Here is a 22021-nt window from a genome sequence, read left to right as displayed (position 1 = left end):
TTTACCTGCCACCAGCCTCACTGGATGCCATTCCACACTCAAGATCCATGGGGGCTATGGAAGTCATTTTGTTTAGCCTCCTCCCAATACAGGAATGCTCTCTGTTATGGTCTGAATGTTTGTGTCCCCCCAAAATTCGTGTTGAAACCTAATCCCCAATTCAATAGTATTAAGAGGTAGGGACTGTGGGAGATGATTAGGTCATATGAGCTTCACCCTCATGAACAGGATTAGTGCCCTTATAAAAGAAGCTGAAGAGAGTTTGTTCACCACTTCCACCATGTGAGGATGTAGCAGCAAGGTGCCATCTTTGAAGCAGTGAGTCCTCACCAGAAACCAAAGCCGCTGGCATCTTGATCTTAGACTTCCCAGTCTCCAGAACCGTGAGCAATGTATTTCTGTTGTTTATAATTAACCAGTCTAAGGTATTTAGTCACAGCAGCCCGAATGCACTAAGACACTCCCTGACTTCTCATCATCCCCTACCTGACCCACCATTCATGATCCTTTTATTTTTTTAATTTTATTTATTTATTTATTTTTTATTTTAAGAGAGAAATTTTATTGATTGATTGATTGATTGATTGATTGATTGTCTTTTTGTGACTGGCCGCACTGTGCTCAGCCAGTGAGCGCACCGGCCATCCTTATGTAGGATCCGAACCTGCGGCGGGAGCACTGCTGCACTCCCAGCGCGGCACTCTCCCGAGTGCACCACGGGGTCGGCCCTCATGATCCTTTTAAAGAAACTTGTTCTACCGGCCTCTGAGAAAACTTTTCCTTTGAGCTGCAATCCTGAGATTTTTTTAGAAGAAACTCTTTAGCACCCTTTTGTGATCATGAAACACAAATCCACTTTTATGAGATAAATGGTTAATGTTCTCACAATTTGATTTGGCCTTAACTGGGGGGAAGAAAACCAATAGAACTATTAGTTTAATTTTTTTATTTGTCAATAGTATCTGGGAAAAAAAAAGAAATCAGGAGTTACAAACAAGTTAAATGCAATATGGAAGCCTACTAAATACAAGTACATTTTCACAAACACATAGGCAACAGAAACTTGTTCAAATTGCTTCTTGAAGTTTGACTATTTAAAAACATAGGTGTAAATAAAAGACATTCAGACTGGTCCACATGGGCTTATCAGCAGGTGAAGGAGCCCTGCTTTCCAAAAACAGTGATAGACTCCAGAGTCATGGCATGTGGAAATTTCCCTGGACACTGGATCTTAACAGATGCTATAATATTTATAAAACTACAGACACAGAGAAAGCCCAAGGAAGCTTGCAGTCTAAGCCCTATGCTTTTAGAGGGCTGAAGGAACTGAACCCGACTTAATCCTGTTTGCTCCATGCAAAGTTCTATGCAAGACTCCCCAAACTAGGCTATTTAGCAGCTTTCCATGAATAGTCCTCAGATCACGTGATTCTATAGCACAGACACAGCTGCCCTATTTACACAGAAGCAGCAGAACTCAAGAGGAATGTGGATTTTCTCTTGGGAATTCCATGTTGCAAGATAGGCTAGTCTTGGATAACCACTGTTCTAAAAGTAACTAGTGAAGAGACACTGTGGCTTCTTGCTTTAAACAAACTGGTAGTCCTGCCCTTGTCCATAGTGTCCAAGGGCTGGCAAAACTTCTTTTGATTAAGGCGTACTGCTGTGAGTTTCCTGAGGCACTTGGACAGGGAGCTGCATTTCAGACTGCACAAGAGGGGTTCAAAGAGTTTTTAAATGGGGTGATACGTAAAAGCTCAGAATTCTAAACTAAGTGGAACTTTCTCCTTTCAAATGAGAACAAGGAAAACTATTTAGAAGAAATTCTATTTTTAGTACAACAGTTTCTCATAGTTGCCTGTGCAGTACAACCTAAATAACTTCCCTCTGATGGTCTTTAATCTGATTTCTGCAAATGAGACTTATGTCAAGTTCTTAATCTTTGTTACTCCAAATGCATCTTAAACATGGTAGTGAGTGGGGTTAATAATTAGAGGCCAAAAGACATAGGACTGACTGTGAACAACTGACTTCTCCCCAAGTCAGTTTTAAGATTCAATCTCCATTTTTCTCTCCTCTTGAATTTGAAACCATCTTTTGTCCTCATCTCTAAAGGGAAAGCTATTTCTCTTTCCAATAAGAGGTTAAACATGAAACGCAAACATGAAAACAAAGTGGGGTGCTTCTTCTCCCCGTTCTCTTCTGGGGCAGGTTTTACCCATGAGGGCTCTATCTACATCACAGCACAACCTGCGGGGGTCATTCAGACTGAGGTCAGGTTAGTTCATCTTGTCTTGGCTGTCTGACTCCTCTTGTTATAACAAGATTTCATTTAACCTAAGGAGAAGAAGGAAAATCACAGGAACCCTGTCTTCCTCTGGACCAATTATTAGAACCACAGATTTTTTAATTTATCAAATCAAAAGGTTACTACATTTCTCACCAGCTCACCGAGGAAACCAAGGCCCAGAAATAGGAGGAGACAGGGCCAAAGTCACTCTTCTAGTTAGTGGTAGATCAAGAAGCATATACGCAGACTAGGATATCCTGAGCCCTGCTTAGCTGCATTCGTCTCCATCCTTTGGCATATTGATTTGCCTGAACTTCTCAGAATAAATGAAAACAAATTAATTTTTTGGATTCTGAAAGCTTTGTATGAAGATGCTTGTTCTTCCCCTGGCTTCTGTCTGAGGTACCCCCCACTCGTCTGGCAGACAGTTGACCTGCTGGAAGGCAGGGGGTGCCCAACTCTGGGCTGCATCTAGTATGTAGCAGGGTGGGGGGCTTGAAGTACACAAGCATCTGCATTACAGAGGTCCCTGCATCAGGAGGAACCCCAAATTCCTTCCACCTCTGAAATGGTAGGACTACTGAAAAATAATTACAAAAGCTTAATATCTAGTTGAGAAAATAAAATATTAAAAAACAACAATAACATAATGATAATAATTGAAGAATTAAGTCAACTTGCCAAAAAAAAAAAAAAAAAGTGTTTTACAGAGAAATAGCACCTTTGGTAAAAAGTATTTTAAAAATTTGGTTAGGTCTCTAAGGGGCTTGAAGTATACAAGTATCTGCATCATTTGGGCACAGTCTCCCAGAAACTCCATCCAAGTCTGAGGGACACTGGATAACTAGCAGGATTGCTGTGTATCTACAGGCAGTGGCTGGGACCAAGAGGAGAAGCACAGATGCTGGAGGTCTGTCATGCTGATGGCAATGGGAAGGAGCCAGAAAGAGGATGTGGTCCTCCCCTTTGAGCTTCCCAAACCCTTCCTCCAGGGACAGGCTGCTAAGTTCTCTCTGGTACTGCATGCACTCCCTGCAGCCTGCTGACAGCTGCAGTGGACTCAGAAGGGGTTCTGATGTGGGTCCACTCCTCTCCCAACCTGGATGCAGTTTCCTTACTTGTCTCCAGCCCCAGAGCATCATTTACAGATTCTCTCAAAGCACTCCTAGAAATGAAGGCTATGGCCCTTCCCCTCCTAGCCAGCCATCCCCATACCTTTATTGCAAAACAAACAAACAAAACAAAACTCATTGCTATATAAGCAAATACTGGTGATTTGGCGATTGTAGCAGACATTCGTGTATACTGGACTCAGCACTGGAGTGGAAGAGAAGGTGCTGGGCTCCAGACACTGTTCCTACATTGCCTTCTCCTTAGATCTCTTTGGTGCTCACCCTCTTGGTCTTTTCAGCTGTTTCCTTTGAAATTCAAGAGAAAATAAGCATTGTGAAAAAATTAAGAAATTGTTGGCATTTATCTAGTCCTCAAGACTTTATATAGCTCTGAGAGATAAAAGGTTATACTGAATGTTAGTTTTATTTACTATAGGCTCTTCCATGGATGATGAACTCCTCAAGGGCAAGGACCATGTACTATTCATGAAATGGTCATGTAGGGGCTTAGTCATTAAGAGCTGACCCATCTGAACTATGAAACAAACAGATCAGACATTATCGTCCCCATTTTAAGAAGAAAAGGATACTAAATGGAAATGCTACAAGATGTTCTGAATCCAACAAGTACAGAGAAATAGGAGCAACAGGCTCTGGAGGTGAAGTGCTTGAGCTTGAATCATGGCTGCGCTACTTTCTGGGTGACCTTGGGCATATTATGGAAACTTCTGTGTCTCAATGTCTTCAACTGCAAAATGAGGGTGATAAAGTACTAGCTCTTACAACAGTGTGTGGCACATTTCTCCAAAGAATATATACAAATGGCCAATAAGGGCATAAGATGCTCGACATCATTAGTCACTAGGGAATGCAAATCAAAACCACAGTGAGATAGCCCTTCACGTCCACTGAGGGACGCTGGATAACTAGCAGGACTGCTGAGAGGGAGAGGAGAACGGGGAGTGATCTCCAACGGGTATGGGGTTTCTTTTGGGGTTGATGAAAATGTTCTGAAATTAGATGGTGGTGACGGTTGACAATCTTATGAATATACTGAAAACTCTGACTACCCGTAAAAGGGGTGAATTTTATGGTATATGAATTATATCTCAATTTAAAAAAATTAAATAGAAAAAAAAAAACACCCCTGACAACAGTGCCTGGTATCTAGCAGACACTACTGGTGCTCCCCCTGTAGCCCCGTGTTTAGTGTTCTGGTGTACACTGGCATGACATCTTACTGCCAGCACCTGCATCTCTTTGCCTGAGGGCTTTCTCTGGCTACTGGAGCCCACTCTGCCCACACATGCTGGCAGGCCAGAAATGCCAGGGAATTAATGTTTCTTCATAGCAGCTCTTGGCCAATGGTTGATGGGAGTTTTTGTAGAAATACCCCAGCTCCCTCCTGTCTCAGGCACAGGAACTCTGTTCCCAAAGTGGATTAAGATCCACTTGCCTTCGGTGGTAACATGCCTGGATACACACTCTTGTTTCCTTCTCTTCCTGGACTCATGTCCCAGCTCCCTTTCTAGTGTTTCCTGCGATTGCCTCCCAAATAAACTATTTGTATTTGAGTCCATGTCTCAGCATCTGCTTCTAAGGGAACTCACATAAAACAGAGACAGGTAAGAATGTTTGCTATTATAATTCACTTCCCACTGTCTGGTAATTTCTATACCCTACATGAAGGTAATTCCTATGAAGTTTTTTCTGTTTTCCTTTTATGAGACTGACTTCATTTGGGACTCAAGACTAGTGAAATTTCGGAAAACAAGAGTAGAAACTTCTGCTTAAATAACTGATATGTGATTTCTGCACTATCAGTGACAATGACAGAATGCACATAAAGAACAATTAATAAACATGAGCTATTACTACTAATATTAATAGTTCTTTTTACTCATGTCAAATATTTTATCTCAATAGTTTAGCAGTTCTTGTGGCCATTGTTTTCCTTACAAACTTACGTCAGAGAGAAGGCTTGTACTACTAGACCTGGTAATACAATAACTGTTAAGACCACATGATAAGCCAGTGGCAAGGTGGGCCCAGAGTCCAATGTTTCCATAATAAGTCAGTAGATTCACTATTCTGTTAAGAACCTTTTCCCTAAGGAGGCCTTCAACTTAATGACATAGAACCTAACAGTATTCTTATATTTTTGGGTCTCCAGGAAGGAGAATCTTTTGTCAATTTCAGGCTATTTTCTAGCCAGATATGCATTTAACCCAAATCCATTCTGCTGTGGTCCAAATTCACTAATTTCACGCTCATTGAGTGTCAACTACATACCAGGCCCTGTGCTAGATGCAAGCGTACAATGGTGAGCAAGTTATAGAGCCTCCTGTCAAGGAGCTTAGAGTCTTTGGGTCTTGGCACTGGTCATGACAGGAAGGACGAATGCTTCTTTAGACCACACTCATTTGCAAATCCCTTCCACCTGATTTGCAAATCACCACCTGGCTGATTCTTACTTGTACAGCCACTCCTCAGGCTGTAACCTACATCTGCTGGGACCAGCTGGACTCTGCGAGGATTCCATCAGGGAAATGTCTGTGTCATAGTTTGATAGTTTAGGTGAGGGGTATCATTTAGGACCTATTGTATTGAACACAGCATGTTGCCTTGGTCTCTGGGGCATTAGGCAGTGTCTGAGTGAAATAGTGCCTAGTACTATACCTGAACCAGCAGGTAGGCTGCCACTCACCTGGTGCTTTTGGAGCTCCTGGACATATCTGTTCATCTCCTCTTCTGTCTGGGTCTGGGCCCCTTTTTGATTCTTTCCTGCAAGAAGAACCAAAGCTCAAAGCACTGGTGGCTATGGTATGCCAGTGAGGGACCCCACCAAGATCTACCTTAGAGGTTCTCAATTCATCTTCCTCCTTGGAAAGAGAGGGGAATTACCCCACATTTCTCTTATCATGAAAGCATGAAGAGTCCCTGTGTAAGTGACACCTCCAAAGTAACACTATGAACAAAACAATCTATCCCCACTCGTCTCTGGATTCTGTTTCTTGTGTCTCTTTCAATTGCTCAGCTCATCATTGCCAGGGGCTGGCCCTGCAGAAAAAGGTATGGTGGAAACCTGGATCCTGATTCAGGAAATTCCTTTGAGGTGGTAATTCTCAGCCATTCACATACCCTCAAAATGTACTGGAGAATGTTTAAAAACATAATTACCTAGGTTCCACCTTCAGAGATTCCAATTTCATTGATGTGAAGTGGGGCCTGGACACCAGTATTTTTTTTTTAAGTCTCCCTAGGTGAGTCCGATGTGTAGCCGAGGTAGACAACTACTCTATCTAGCAATGTTTCCCAAACTTGCACAGTGACAAACAAAAACAAAAACAAAAATTACACAGGTTCCCAAGCTGATCTTTTGCAGATTGTGATTCAGAAGGCTTGGGATGGAGCCCAGAATCTGTTTATGAAGCGCAGCATTTACCATTAGGAAACACTGCGAGAACATGCCTTCTAGACCCTGATGTCCACCTGGCCCTCATAGCAGTTTCCCTTAGCTCAGGCTCTACCTGGCTTCACATCTTGATGCCCCTCCACAATTTCCTCTCAGATCCACGGCCTACACATGAAGACGTGCTCAGACCCCTGAGGCATCACCGTCTGGATTGTACTTTGTAAAGCCACACAGAGCTCTGAACTTGGGCATCCAGGGGAAGAAGGACAAGTAGTCCTGAGCTCTGTGGCCGTGGAAATGGGAAATGTATGATAATTTGGATTTTGCCTGACACATGTGATGGGGCTTATGATCCAGACGATCATGCTTATGTTTCTGCAAACCAGCTGCATGCCAACTGCCTTCATCTTAGAAATGGAGGACTACCTTTATGAAGCCAGAACAGGAGTAGTTAGGAGTGGAGAAGTACTAAAGGGTGTTTTGGGAAGACAAATATAACATGCTTCCTGGTTGAGGCAGGCTGGGCCACTGTCTTGGGATGTTTTTTGTTGGCTTAAGTAGCTACTGTGTGTTTGGTCCGGCAATCCTGGTATGGTCTTGACTCCCAGCAACTTTAAGGAATTTCTAGTCTCCAAACAGACTCTTCCAACTCTTTTACCTATCCCTGGAGTTAGGGTGGCCTCCTGCCTTCCCACATTGAAATCTGACTTGGTCCCTGGCAGTGGTAGACCAGTGATCCCCTGGGCAGTACTGGGTTCCATCTGCACTGTTGGTGTTCTCTGGGCTTGTTGTCTAGAAGAACCTCTTCCTAGGTTTTTGATCTTTGTCTCCCACTTACCATCTTACCTGATCATCCTGAACATGTTCCTAGATACTGGCCCACTCTTTCTTGACTCAGTTAACTTCTTAAGATATAACTTTAGGTTTACCCCATCTGGCGTAACTTTTAGGTCTGGTTCCAACTGACCTTTCTTCCCAAACCCAATATGACTCTTCATTCCAGACCTGGCTTCAACACCCTTCTCTTTCTTGCTTCCAATCTGAATGTCCCTGATTCTTTGCTAGGGCTTGACTTTAAGAGTCCTTCTTGACCTTTGGGATCACCGTAGCCCAGGACCCTGATCATTTTTCCCCGTCCCCCAACCTCTCTGTAACATCCCTATCTTATCTCCCAAACCCATTCTGCCCATGTCTACTAGCTCGATTCTCTCTTTTTTAGAAATATCCAATTCTGTTGGTCAAAAGAGGGTCTAAAAACATTTTCCTTTCTCTGCTGGGTGTGGCAAGGAGGAGTCTTTTTGCCTTCCCACTACCTGAGTCTTTTACATACAGTATTTCCTAAGATGTCAAAAAAGGGTTAAGTGCATTAATATGCAAATTACTTAGAAGAGTGCCTGGCACACAGTTCTCACTGATTTGCTTTCATTATTATTGTTCCAGTCTCATATCAACATCTACTCTTGCTTGTGGGTCTTAGTCCTCTTTTATTTGAAGCTTCCAGAGTGATTTTCAAACCTAATGCATCTGGGATAAGTGCTCTGCCCTCAATGCTGCCCATTGGGAGCTCTGACACTATAAGTTTGGGTCTACCACTTGCTTCCTGGGGTCCTCTCTCTTAGGTGCTGCCCTCTTCTCCATCATCCCCACCCCGATTTCTCTCATGGTGATTTCATGAAGCTCTCTCCTGCTGTTCCTTCTCTCTTCCTGGGGCACAACTCACCATCGCAGGTCATGGCTGTGCAGACCCAGTTTCCACAGGCACAGACACAGCGGTTACAGTCCACCTCGGTCTCAGCTCCATCTGCATATGTTTCATCCTCCAGGGCACACTCTGTTGGACCAGAAATAAGGGGCAACAGTTTGGCTGTGAGGGTAGAACAGGGCGTCTCTGCTACAGTCTGTGTACCTTACTCTTTTCCCACACAAGACCTGCCCATCCCTCAGAGGCACCATATCTGAGTAAACGCCATCATCAACCTAAAGATTTCTGGACCCTAACCTCACCATGGAGATAATAGGCTGGGGCCCAGTCTAGAATCGTGGAAGGGGATTTTTTCAGCTGGGTCTGGAGAGGTCCACCAATCCTCTCTATCTTAGCCCCACAAAAATGCCTCCATCCCCTACAACTCTTATTGCTTAGGTTAGGCATACTCTTCTCAGGAGGGTTGAAAGATGGGTTGAGGCACTTGAGGAACTCCTGGAAGCTGAGTTTCCAGTCAGCATTTTCATCAGACAGTTCAATGAGAGCATCGACACAGAGTCCTCTGAAACAAAACACAGGAGAAATGTGTCAGCAAGACCTCAGCTTCACTCCCAAAGAAAGGAGGTAAGCATCAGGGTCACACAGGAGGCCAAGAAGATGATTATTAACTGAGAAAGTTTCTGTTTATATTGCTCTGCCACAACCATTATCCATCCCGACTCCTGCAAGTGTTTAACCTTTAGTTTGTTATACTGGATGTCAGATCACTCAAGCTGTTCAAATGTTCCCCTCAAGACTAAAGTTTTGTAAATGGTTTCGTACACCTTGATTGACAAATGTTTTCACTACCTGCACACCTTCCACTAGCAACTGCCTTTCACCATGGTATGTGTCAAGTCAACCAAACTAGGAAAATCAAAACAGAAGACACGTGACAGATGATATAAAAGGAATATGGGATTTGAAAGAACATGGAAGTCAAGCAAGAATCACTACTATCACCATTCTAGAAAGAGACCTTCCAGAAAAGTTTTATAGAACATCACCCCATCACTCCCCCTTGGCCTGGATTTGGGCCCTGGCTCATTCACTCCCCAAATGGTCTTGAGCCAGTTATTCAACCTTGCTGAGCCTGTTTTCTCATCTGTGAAAGGAGGACAAGAAGCACTCCTTCACTGGGATGTTATGGGGATCAAATGTTTAAATCGTAAAACATCTGATTTCAGGTTACCAAAATATGAAGGCTTTTTAGATCCTACTTTAAGGACATGGACTATTATTAAGGAAGAATCCTTCCAGCAGTTGTGCTTTTTCTGAACAAAAGAGGTGCTTTTCCTATTTTTAATTCTTACTGATATACTGGAACTACACCAAAAGTTTCTTAGGGGTTAATTTTTATTAATTTTAGAATATCAGAAAAGAAAAGGGACATACATTTGTAACAAATAGGGCAATCTACATGAAATAGTACTGATTCATAACAATCAGAACTAAAGCTATTTTAGATATACAGTTAAATAATACATTAATGTAATGGCTTTGGAGAGTTAGCCACTAAAACATCACCCACAGCATTCAGAAACAACTTTGCTCTGATGTGACCTTGACAATTTAATTTAAAATTACATTCTTCTATTCCTTGCAAGTTCTGACCAAACCCAATAACTGTTTGGTCAGATACCAGAGATGTTCAATGTTAGTTCATAATGTTCACAGAATAGGAAAGAATTCCTATTTTGCTCTTGACTTCGTGTTGGCACTGGTGGCTCTTTTGCAGGTAGGAAGGGGTTTAAATCCCCCCTCCTAGGCAGCCTTCCCCTTGTGGGCCACTCCCCGACCCCTCACTCCTCTCACCTAAGCAGCTTGTTGTTCTCCTGATCTGCATAGGTGGTGATGTTGATGGCAGTTTCATTCTGCTCCACAAATTTCAGGAATTCACTGGAGTCCAAGCGAGAGTCGCCATTATCAAAGTTCTAGAAAGGGCATGAAGAGATCTTTCAGGAACTTTTTGTAGAACCCCAGTTCCATCACTGCCTCCTTCGGCCTAACCCATTTCTGGTTCATATCTTTCTTGACACATTCCTAACCTGCCCTGGCCTCAGCTACAGCAACAAAAGCTTGAATTCCTGGGGCACCCAGAGAAGGCCCTAGTCCCCAAGGTGAGAGAGTGACAGTGCCTGGGTAGAGGCCACCAAAGGCCTTTCAAACCCAGATCCTGCTCAGGAGGGCAGCCGGAACAGTGGTGAGCTGCCCCAGAAGCCCAGAGTGCTTAAGAGTGCTCTGTAGCCCCATCCCGGACATTGTCCTGCAGACATTCTTGACTTTACCCTTGGGTTCAGACAGATACTACACCATGTCCTCATACCCTGATGAACATGTAATGGCAGAGTGCAAAGTTGCACGCTGTGAATCAGAATCTCTGCAGTGGCGCCTAAGATATGTGTTTCTAACAGATGTTCGGGAACCACAATGCAGGTGACCCTCTGAGCTCATTTTGTAATCAAAGGATCATATGTTGCTCTTGACTTCCAGCTTCCCTGCCTTGTGTTCAGTGCTAAACTTCCAAACTGGTACCCATAACTGGAAATAACAGCAAGAATTTGCAGGCAAAGTCCCCAAATCAGTAAGCTGCAGGCAGGATGGTGCAAAGCCCCTACCCCACTGCAGACATGTGCACAGGTCCTCAGACTATGCAGTGTGGACTGTCCTGATGACCCCACTGACATCTCACAAGCATGAAGTGAGGGTGCACTGAGCTCAGGCATTGTTCCCTTCATGGCAAGATGCTAAACCGAGCCCACAACCACCTGAGACCATTCAAGATACCCAGGCCCTAGCTGCAGGAGGAGGGTGTCAATTTCAATACTCTGATCAAATTCCAAGTTGGATACTGCTGCTTTCCTAACTAGTTCCAACAGCATTTCCGCCCCCCCCCCCCAATTCTTTCCCTCGGTTGTGTCATGCTGCTGCCTCGGGAGATGATTGGCATCCCCATGTTACTTTCAAGGTGGCTTCCCAGGTGCTGCAAGGGATTCTGGAAGAAAAGTCTGTCCAGTTTCCAGGTAGAAGGGAAGGATAGAGCTACTGACTCTCCTTTTATGACTGCCATGTGTCACGTGTATTCCTCTCTAAGGCTTTAAATATTCCCATGGCATGTATGACAGGCTTATTTAAAACAACTCTGAGGCCCTCACTTAATGCCTATTTATCGTTCTTGCCCTAATTCCCAGAAATAGGTCTCAGATGTTCTTTATTCACTATACATTGGCCCTCAGGAAACTTTCCTAAGTGTTCACTTTCTGAGGTCTTAATTAATTAATGGAGAGTAATTAAATAAGGTTAGCCAGGGGCCATTTCTTAGTAGAATAGGACTTTCTTGAGTCCAAATGTTGCAGGTGCTGGGCAGGCAGAAGCAACCCTCAGAGACTGCAATGTCATCAGGGCCTGACACAGAATGAGTGTAAGGAGGGGAACAGTCTAGCATTGACTGCAGACCCAGTACCAGAGGGCCCCGATGGGCCCCCTTAACCTGGCATCTATACTCCAGGAAGTTCTCAAAAGGCAATGCTGTGTGCGCACACTTCAAGTTCAGTGAGACCAGAACCTAGGCCTGAAGCTGAGGGGAGTCCCCAGCCTGTCTGAATCTTATCTCCTGAGGACCCAGTTAGGCCTTGACAGGCCAGATCAGTTTGTGGAATCTACAGGAACACAGAAGTCTGGTACATGCCCCAGAAACAGCCTGGAATGCCTACGGGGTCATGACCTAGGAACCTGAACCAACCTAATTCACTCGGCCAACAGTGACAAGGCATAGTACCTCTGTTTGCCTATACTTCCCAGCTCTGTATTTGAGATAACAACACTTTTCTTCTATGTAACTGTAGGGTTGTGCAAAGGCAGGAAGATGTATGTTAGAAGACTCAAGCTTGAGGCTCATTATCCTAAATTTGGAGACTGTTCAGAGGAGATGGGCTGAGCCAGGCACTCACTCACGTGCAGCAGCTGGGGAGATGGGGGACATGATACCAGGGCAAGGCATTTAAGAGGCTGGTTCCAGTACCAGCACTGGGCACCTGGAGTCACAGGGCGTGACTGACATGGGCATGGGCGGCTCTTTCTAGGGGTCTTCTCTTCTTCATTCTGTTATGCTTTCACCTGAAAAGGAGTGGCTGAATCACCAGTTTAGCTAAAGTCAGATTTTGGCCTTAACCAAATTCTGATTAGATTTGTTTTCAACTAATTTCAGTGTAAGGAATGACAGCTGGGTTGGAGAGCAATTCGCTGGTTCAGAAATAGTATCTTTGAGATATGAGAACTCTCACCAACAAGCAGCTGTTTATCTAGTGAAGACAGCACCGCATAGGACTCTGATAATCATCAAAAACTAGAAAGTGAGACCCCTATTTTCTCCTGGAAGACACTGCCAGAGAGCCTGGGAGGAGGGAACTTTGTGTTTGTCAGTCACAATCAAGCTTTCTTAGTTGGGAGTGAAAATCCCCTAGAGAAGAGCTACTTCCTCAGGGGGCCTGCAGTTTTCAGGTGGGAGCCTGTTACAGCGAGTGACAGCTGGAGGGGGCAAGATGTGTCAACAGGAACAGGCCCTTGGGAATCAAATCTAATAGCAGGTGTTAGTGATGCCCGAGGCAAGTGCCACCAAAGGGCCACTATAATGGTCCCAAGGTCCCAAGTGGCCCCTTGGAAGGAGTGTCCTCGGCCCCAAGTTCCCATCTGTAATCACAGGGCAAAGTAATTGCCAACAATAGGCCCTGCAGATGCTGCTCGCTCAGTTTCTGAAAACTCATTTTCTTTGAGTTATTTTCTGCTCTTGTCCACCTCTCTTGGCTCAGCAACATGATGTTTCTGTAGAAGAGGAACCACCCCTGCCCCAAGGGTTCTGCAATGTGGGAGTGGTTGAGACAGAAGACAGGTTGAGAAGGGTTCTGCTTTCTCATCCAGGTGGGATCTCAAAACGTAGAATCCAGAGAGAGATCATCTCTGCCATAGTGGAGAGAAACCTCTATGTAAAAACAATAACATAGCAAAGTCTCAGATGACCAAATACCCATTTGAACCCAGCCCAGTGTTCCTCATCTGTGGGGCCCTTAATGTCAGTTAGAAAGAGGAATCCATAGATGAGACTGGTGTTGACCACACTAGGTGGCCCCAGAGTTTCCAGGAAGTCCCTCGTGCGTCGGGAGTTGCTCCTAAGTCCTGGCTGGCTGGGTCCTGGAAGCACGTGAGGGAGTGATCTAGGGATGAGCACCTGAGACATCTACTAGAGGTGGTGTCTGTGAATGAAAGGCATTTTGGTGCTCACGTGGGAATGTGTGCGTCTTACGTAGGATGTGCCTCTGTGTGGCGTATGCATCTCTGTATGTGGCATGTGTGTCTCTCTGTGCTTTTGTGTATGGTGTGTTTATTTCTGAGTGTGATGTACCCGTGTGTGTGTCTGTGTTCTGGTCAATCAGCTGGAGGAGTGCACTTAACTGCTTCTTCTAACAGTGCTCAAGCTCTGGAAGATCATGCCATGCTGACCTTGCTCACCACCAAATACCATTTCCTCCCTCATTTTCTTTTTTGAGAGCCGCATCTCTCCTGCTCCCAACTGTAACATGTTGTCTCTTCAACTAAATGTGACAGGGAACAGCAATATCTAGGTTCATAAAGAATCTCTTTACCCATGAAATGCCAGTCCATTGACTCTTAGGTGAAGAAGCTCTGCAGGCCGTGGGCAATCAAGTTAATGACTTAGAGAAATGTCAAACTGGGCAGAAAAGAGACTGAAATGGTCTGGGACCGGCTGAGATCAGAAGGTATTTTGTATCAGCAGCCAAATGGATAAGGTGTCATATGTAGTAGGTGGGCAGGGATAGAGCTTGACCATATTTCTCACTGACAGGCTCTCTAAGACCTTTGTGGCTTTAACTGCCCAAAGGGAGCAGCACATGTGTGTTAGGTCCCGGAGGCCCAGCTGCTGGACTTCCACAAATCGAGCTGGTCAGAAGGCAACTTTCACAGCTTCATAGAATGATCTATGATGAGGAAACACTCGGGGATTCTGTGGTTTGCAAGATGTAATCTGGCAATGGAAGGAGGAAGTTTCCCTTCCTCTGGGACTGAACAGTCTTGACCCCAACTCTGGATTACCTTAAAGTACTTGTCTAGGATTTCACTGTAGTTGCTGCCTTTAGAGAACCAGCCATCTGGAATGGTCTCAGCTTCCAGCCACTGGATGATGCGGCGCCGGAGCTCATCACGGTTGGACTGATAGCAAACGACTGCAGGAAAGTGGAGGGATGTCCGCTGAGTGGTGAGGGGAGGACCCCAGTGTCATCTGGCACCCACTGCGTGGGAGGCTCGGTGCCTGAGGCTCTACATAGGTAATCCCGCTAAGTCTTCACAGTGCCTCAGGAAGACAGGGTTATCATACCCAGGGTACACAACTGGCAAGTGTCTAACACAGGATTCATGCTCATGGCTCTAAAGCAGTTATAAAGATAGAGAATAGTGAAACAGAGATTTTGTTGCTTAGGGGAGAAATAAGTAGAGCAGAAAAATAAAGGCCATCTTCACCACCTTTAGGAAGCTAAGGGAAAAAAATATCAACCAATAGAACAGCTCTCTTGGTCAAAGGTGAACCGAAATAATACACGAATAAATAAGAACATTACAATTCTTTATGCTGCTGGAGTTCTGATTCTCTATAGTTTCTCCCTTTCTCACCAACTGGGTCCCCATCAGAACTTTCTCCCACTTAAAATTGTACACCATCTGCATCATCCTTTACTATGAACAACAGAAAACAAGGCTAAGGAAGGGCCATGTAGAAGCCCTGCTCTGGACAGCTGCTGTAAGCCACATGGAAACAACTGAGTGGAACTGAGGTGGAACTGAGGTGGATGGATGAGGAAGAAGAGGAGAGAAGGGCTTGCAGGAGGGAATTCCTGGAAGACAATACATGTCGGGACGTGAAAAGGGGACTGGGCCAGGGGAACGAAAATCTGGATACCCTTCCCCACTCTGCCACTTCCTTGCCGTGTGATTTAGGGAAACTGAGTTAACATCTTTTGGCCTCAATTTCCTCATCTATAACATAATTACAGTAGGATCTACCCCACGCGTTTATTGTGCGGATCTAAGTATATGCTAATAGGTTCTGTAACTATAAATCATGATGGAATTTTAATTCTCACTAATAGAAACCATGGAAGAAGTCTTACTGGCATTTCCAATAAGACTTTCAAAGAGTTATGCCTTCTGATTTTGCTAATCCCAAGACATAAGCATGTCTTACAGGGCACTGAAGGAAGGACTCAGGGGCTTTCCTGTCCTTGCAGCTCAACTGCTAGTCAGCAGAAATGGAAAACACAGTCAACATTCCGACCCAAGCAGTGCTACAACTGGCAAGCACTCAAAAAACACAGTTTTGTGGCTTTTCTGAGCTGTGTTGAGGAGTGACAAGTTCTGGGTCAAAAGTTCCGACAATAGAAGATCACATGAGCTTGACAGGGAGTGGGAAAACACAACATTTCCGTCATGAAGAGAATTTCCTCCCTAAGATGCACACTATGGAAAAACAGGCACTCACCTGGGCTGGCAGATGGACTTACGGATTTCTTTTCTGCAAGACAAAAGGAGAAAATTGTAATGCAAAATGAAGAAAAAATTTCAGTGTATTTCTAGAATTAAAACTGCCCCATTCTTAGACGACCCTCAGAAACCTTTTCATCATTTTGTCTTGAATCCCTGCCACCTTTCCCTCCTCCAGAACTCTGCTATGGGGACCTTTCCTTTCCTGCTTTGTTTGACATTTTGGGCCACTGAGTTGCCCTGCTGGTCTCACACCTCCTCCCATTGGGTTGAGGGGTCACTGGGATTTTGAGTTTTCATATAGAGAATCATTCTGAACAGGGAATGGAGTGGAGACCAATACCTGGGAAACAGCTTCTTGTTTCTCCAGGGAAGGTCAAGGCTGAGAGGGAGAGGGAAGGATGTGGCTTGGCAGGGAGCTGGTGTCTAATTAGCAACAAGCTTGGGACTCCTTCCCTCTTATTCTAATGGCAAAGGTTTGAGAGCAAAGTAGAGAAAACATAATGCTACCAGAGCTGGGAGGTGCCCACATTTAAAAGGCATGGGTAAAGTGAAATTTACTTACTTTCTAAGAAGGTATGGAATACATTTAAGGACTTCCTTATTGTCATTGATTATTGATGTGGTCACCTTATCTGTTATCTGGCTACAGACAGTGCTGGAAGCTCCCTTGGGGTCTGACACAGGAACCCCTGGGAAGAGACCTGGACCACTCAAGGAAAACCTGGCAGGTTCATGAGTGTCAAGAGGATGCCTCTGCAACCAATTGGGTGGTCTCCACAGCTGTGTGTGGCTGGAGTCATGATGGAAAGGTCTTGTGGTCAGCCAGACCACACCACGCTGTTCCCAGGCTTCCCATGGCTGGAGTTGCCATGAGCATGCCTTACCTTTGCAGTGTCCATCGTAATCAACCTGGATTTTGGATCCAGTGAGGCAGGCATCTCGATGCAACTCACAGTGATTGAGGTAGGTCTTGCCATTACTGCCACACACAGGCCTCTTGTGAGGTTTGCATTGCTGAAACAGACCCATGGGAGGATGTTTGTGCAATCATGGGTACCAACATCCATGCACACATGCACAAAGCCATCTTTCGAAGGGCTCCCCACCAGCAGAAATGGACCCTGTATTCCACCAGGGCACAGGGAGCCTCAGCTCTGGCCAGCAGTGGCCCTACCCCACTCAATGTTCGAGGCACTCCATTGCCTCCCAGACTCCCATGTCCCTCTTGCCAATCCTGGTGCAGGGTCATCTCTTCTATTCAGGGAACAAACAGACCCTTTGCTATGGTTTGACTGTCTGTGTCCCCTCCAAAATTCATGTGGAAACTTAATCCCAATGCAGTAGTATTAAGATGTGAGGCCTTCGGGAGGTGATTAGGTCACAAGAGCTCTTCACTTGTGATTGGGACTAAGGCCTTTATAAAAGAGGCTTCTCACAGGGTTTGGCCCTTCTGCCTTCGACCATGTGAAGATATAGCATTCAAGACGCCATCTGGAAAGTAGAGACTGGGCCCTCCAGAACTGTGAGAATTAAATTTCTATTACTTATAACAAAATACCCGAGACTGGGTAATTTATAACAGCACAAATGGACAAAGATACCTCCCTCCCAGCCCTACAATTATCTGAAAGGGCATTTTATTACAAGTCAGGAATGGGAATTCTCTGTCACTCTGGAAAAAGTCACTCAGTGTCTTTGGATGAAATTAAATCCCTTAAAACTCCAACATTCTATGATGCAAAACAGCCAGAGATGAGAGCTGGGAATGTGCACACACACGCACACACGCACACACACGCGTGTACACACACACACAAAAACACACACATATCCACTCTGGGGCCTAACTATAGGTATCTCTTGCTTTGTTTAGATTTTGGGGCCATTTTGTTTTCCTCCTAATCTCACAACCCATTGTGAAGCTGGTGGTGGGGGTGCCTGGATCTTTGTGAAGAACTACAGAGAATCACTGTGGACAGAGAAATGGAATAAAGTTCATTTGGCAACTAGGTTCTGCTTCGGCTATTGGAGGTGCCAAGATCACAGGCAAGTTCAGTTTCTTTACACTTCGGTGGTTTTTAAAAGGGGGAAGGGAGAAAGAAGTTCAGCTCAGACCAAATAAAGGGACTCAAATGAGAAAGAGTAGATGTGGTAAACATACAGAACACCAGAACTGGAAGCTAGATCAACCTCTCTAACTTATAGATGAGCCCAGAAAGACAAACTTTACTTATTCATTTAACCAATATTTATTATGGGTGCTTTCTATATGCTGGGTGCTGAGCAAAACCAAACAAGGGCTCTGTCTTCATGGTATCCAGTGGGAATCAATTTGCTCAAAATCACACAACTAGATGGGGCAATGCTGAGATTAGATGTCACGTGTCCAGATCTTGAGTCCAGGCTCAAGCTACCACACTGAGGCCAGATGCACTTTTAGTGAGGACCTCCCGGGGCAAATGGAACCCCAGCAGGAGCTGGTTTTTAGGTTTCCAAGTTAAGAGACTTCGTTTCTGAGGCAATGGATCAGGATCTTTAACCTGGGGACTCAGATGGGTATATTTATTTGCAGAAAGATCTGTGTTTCTGGGCAATGGGTTGGTTTGACAGAAAAGAGGGAAAAAAAATAAAGGCACATGTCCAGGGTATTTATGTTCATTTTAGGAATGAGACTTATCAGAATCTTGCCTACCAAAGAAATATTTCTCAAAGATTTATTTTGCTTTTTAAATGTCATTAAAAACAAAACAAAACAAAACAAAAACCTGCAAAACCTGCATCTGTCTACTTTTTAAAAAATTTTCATATCCTTTAACCTAGTAAGTCTTGGTGGCAATCAATCCTACAGAAATAAAAGCAGTAGCATGTAAGGATATTTGCATAAGGATGTTATTGTCTATAGTGGTAAACAATCCACAGAACCACCTAAATGTCCATATATGGGAAAATGACTGAATAAATCTAGTTCTTTTATATTACTAAATATTATGCAGCTGTTAAAAAATAAGTTAAAACTATATGTGCTGATCTGGAATGTTGTCCATGATATATTAATGAGTGCAAAATAAAAATTGCATATATATCTATGTATAAATTCTATAATCCCATTTTCGTATAAAATAGGGAAAACCCTATGTTTTATAGTAGGATAAAAAAAACATGGGACAATATATAACTGGTAATACTAGTTACCTCAGATAACAGGACTGGAGGGTTAAGGGGAAAGATTATTAATTTTATGTCTGCACAAATGTATGTACAATTTGGCTTATATAAAGCAATTGTTAATTTCTTAATTTAAAAAATCTTATAAAGCTACACATTTTTAAAAAAGAAAAAATATCCCTGTATTAAAACTCAGGCATCTGCTCAATTGGTTGGAGTGTGGTGCTGATAAAACCAAGGTCCGAGGTTTGATCCCTATACCAGCCAGTAAAAACAAAAAGAAGTAAAATCAGGCATTTGATACTATGGATATGAGACATTAAATAAGAGAGGAAACTAGACTGGGGCCACATGGGAAATCTCTACATTTTCTTTACCATTTCTGTGTAAATCTAACACTACTCTAAAATAAAACTTTATTTAAAAAATTTAGGCATCTGACTTTTTAACCTCTGGGATAAAAATTCCACATATCTTTCAGAAAGATAAGGTGTGCTTTTATAAATATGGTGAGCTTATTGGCACTGGCCTGCTGACTGGCAGCTGCAGCAAGGTGGCCACTGGCATTGGCCACTGTCCCCTGGCTCCTGCCCTCAGGTCTTACCTCAATGCAGAGGCAGGTGGGCTCTCCCTTCTCTGTGACTGCACATTCCCGGCCGGCTCCACAGAACACATTGGCACAGATCTTGGATTTGCTTCTTACTTCCTCCTAAAACACAAAATCATAAAGGAAACCATGTTACTGGGATGAGCCCATCATGAGATTAGCCAATGGTGGCAATTATCTTTCAGCCTTAGGCTTTGGTCTGGAGGCACAGCTCCTGGTGTTGAAGGGTACTGAACAACCAGAAGTTGCCCCCAACAGCCAGCCATACCCCCAGGAACTGCTCCAGCCCAGGTTCAGGTACCTCTGAGTTGCTAAGACTGTTTCTTGAAGAGCAAGAGTTCTTTTCCAGAATGCTTTCTTTCCTCTAAAAATGTTTATTGAGAACCTATTATATGCCAACACTACATTAAGGGCTGGAGATATAAAGGACAGTCCCTGTCCTCGAGAAGCTCCTCAAGAAGCCCCACGACTCTCAGAGGAAACTCATGAAGAAACATTTAGGAAGCAATATGGAAACACAACAACAGGACCACCAGAGTGGGGGTGGGGGGGGAATCAAATGAGACTTTCTGAAGACACGATGCCTTGAAATGATTCTTAAAGGATGAGAATAGTAAGCCAGGCAGAAATGGAAACATTGGAGAGAAATCTGAATATATGAAGGACCAAAAACCTCAGTGAATGGTGTTCAAGGCATATCATCTCAACGGACAAAAGAAGGATGGTTAAACCACTGGAAACATGAATTTGATATTATTCGCTATGGTCCTATTCAGCCCTTGTCCATAACTGCCTCTGGCTTCTAGATTAAGAGAAGCCCCCTCCCGCCCCCCGCGCATAGTGGAGAACTGCCCTCAAACCACTTGCTGATCAGGTATTCCTGTTCAGATGTATGCAGCAGAACTGACAAGGCAGGGAGCAGCCTCAGTCCATGCCACCTGAAAATGTGGGTACTGATAGGCACTAATCTGTTAGTCACACATTCCTTCCCTCCCATTCATTGGTGGCAGAAAGCCAGCCCCACCTCATTTGCCACTAAACCCAGAAGTAGTGGTGGTTAAACAAAGGAGAATGTGATTTCTCCGTCCCCTCTCCTTCACTGGCTGGGCAGGCAGAGTCACTAAAGGCCTCCAGGCTCAAGCCCACTGGGCTGACATTAGCTGTGACAAAACCAACAAAGATGGCAGGAGCCGTGCTGGGGTCATAGGACTGACTGTGATAAAGGCAGGGATAGAACCCAAGAGTCCACCCTCCAGGCCATGGCTGCCATGTCATACAGAGAACTCACACCCACAAAACTTGTAAAAGGATATTCTGATAGTTGGTGAATGTTTATATCCAAGAATAGGTCAAAAAAAAGTAGAAAACAAGTAGACGCTTGAGAGCTGAAGGGCTGTGCCGCATACAGCTTGTCTGCTGCCACCCAGAGGCTGTTTTGCAAACTCCAGGTTACTATTTTCTCCTAAGCGGGCTTGGATGACAAGCAGGGCTGCCATTGGTCCAGAAATCGGTCCCAAGCTCACATTTCATTGGTTCACACGCTGTTGCTAAACCAATTCTTTTTTGGATGTTGCTAAGGCGAATTCAATAAAGCTGGCAGGCAGGGAAGAAAAGAGGAAGTAATTCTCAGAAGGCTGGGGGGACTGGATGGCTGTTGTTTCCTCACCAGAGAGTGGAGATAAAAATCAGGCATATTCTCCGGGCAGGGCACTCTTGTGGAAACGGTGCCTGGGAGGGTGAAGCACCGCTAAATAGGAAGAGAAGGCTAGTGCTGTTCTCACAAAAAATTACCTCTTCCTCTCCCCTCCGCAAAGTGATACTCTTAACCACGGGATACAGACAAATATGCACCTCTGTGGGTGTGTCACTGAGTTACAGACACACAAATGCATAAATAAAGCATGCTTAGACATAAGTCCTCACTGAAAGACACACCAGCACACTGCTCCACAGGCAAACACCCACAAACCTCCGCTAACTAGCTGTGTGTCTGTAGCTAGTGGTTTTAATTCTTTGAGCTTCGTGTTTCCTCATCTGTAAAATAGGGGTAAATACCAGCCCTGCCCCGTGAAAATGAAATGAGAGAATATTTTTGGAAGTGCATCAAGGTGTTACTGCTTTTAATGAGTCTTAAAAA

At 44.3% G+C, this 22021-nt stretch overlaps 1 protein-coding gene across 1 annotated transcript in view; it reads right to left on the bottom strand.

The window, feature by feature from the left end:
- Positions 1-957: 957 nt before the first annotated feature.
- Positions 958-22021, bottom strand: part of FSTL1 (follistatin like 1) — a 52169-nt gene continuing 31105 nt past the window's right edge. Inside the window, exons 3-11 of the mRNA XM_063094876.1 lie at positions 19882-19986; positions 16997-17126; positions 16108-16140; positions 14667-14797; positions 10374-10492; positions 8969-9081; positions 8538-8648; positions 6110-6186; positions 958-3708 (exon numbers count right to left, since the gene is read on the bottom strand). Coding sequence (XP_062950946.1) covers positions 3664-3708; positions 6110-6186; positions 8538-8648; positions 8969-9081; positions 10374-10492; positions 14667-14797; positions 16108-16140; positions 16997-17126; positions 19882-19986 — 864 coding nt within the window. The 3' untranslated portion in view covers positions 958-3663. The remainder of the gene's footprint in view (positions 3709-6109; positions 6187-8537; positions 8649-8968; positions 9082-10373; positions 10493-14666; positions 14798-16107; positions 16141-16996; positions 17127-19881; positions 19987-22021) is intronic.

The sequence above is a fragment of the Cynocephalus volans genome, chromosome 1 (genome assembly GCF_027409185.1).
Source record: "Cynocephalus volans isolate mCynVol1 chromosome 1, mCynVol1.pri, whole genome shotgun sequence".
In the NCBI taxonomy this organism is placed as follows: Eukaryota; Metazoa; Chordata; class Mammalia; order Dermoptera; family Cynocephalidae; genus Cynocephalus; species Cynocephalus volans.
This window is presented reverse-complemented; position numbering and strand designations above follow the sequence as displayed.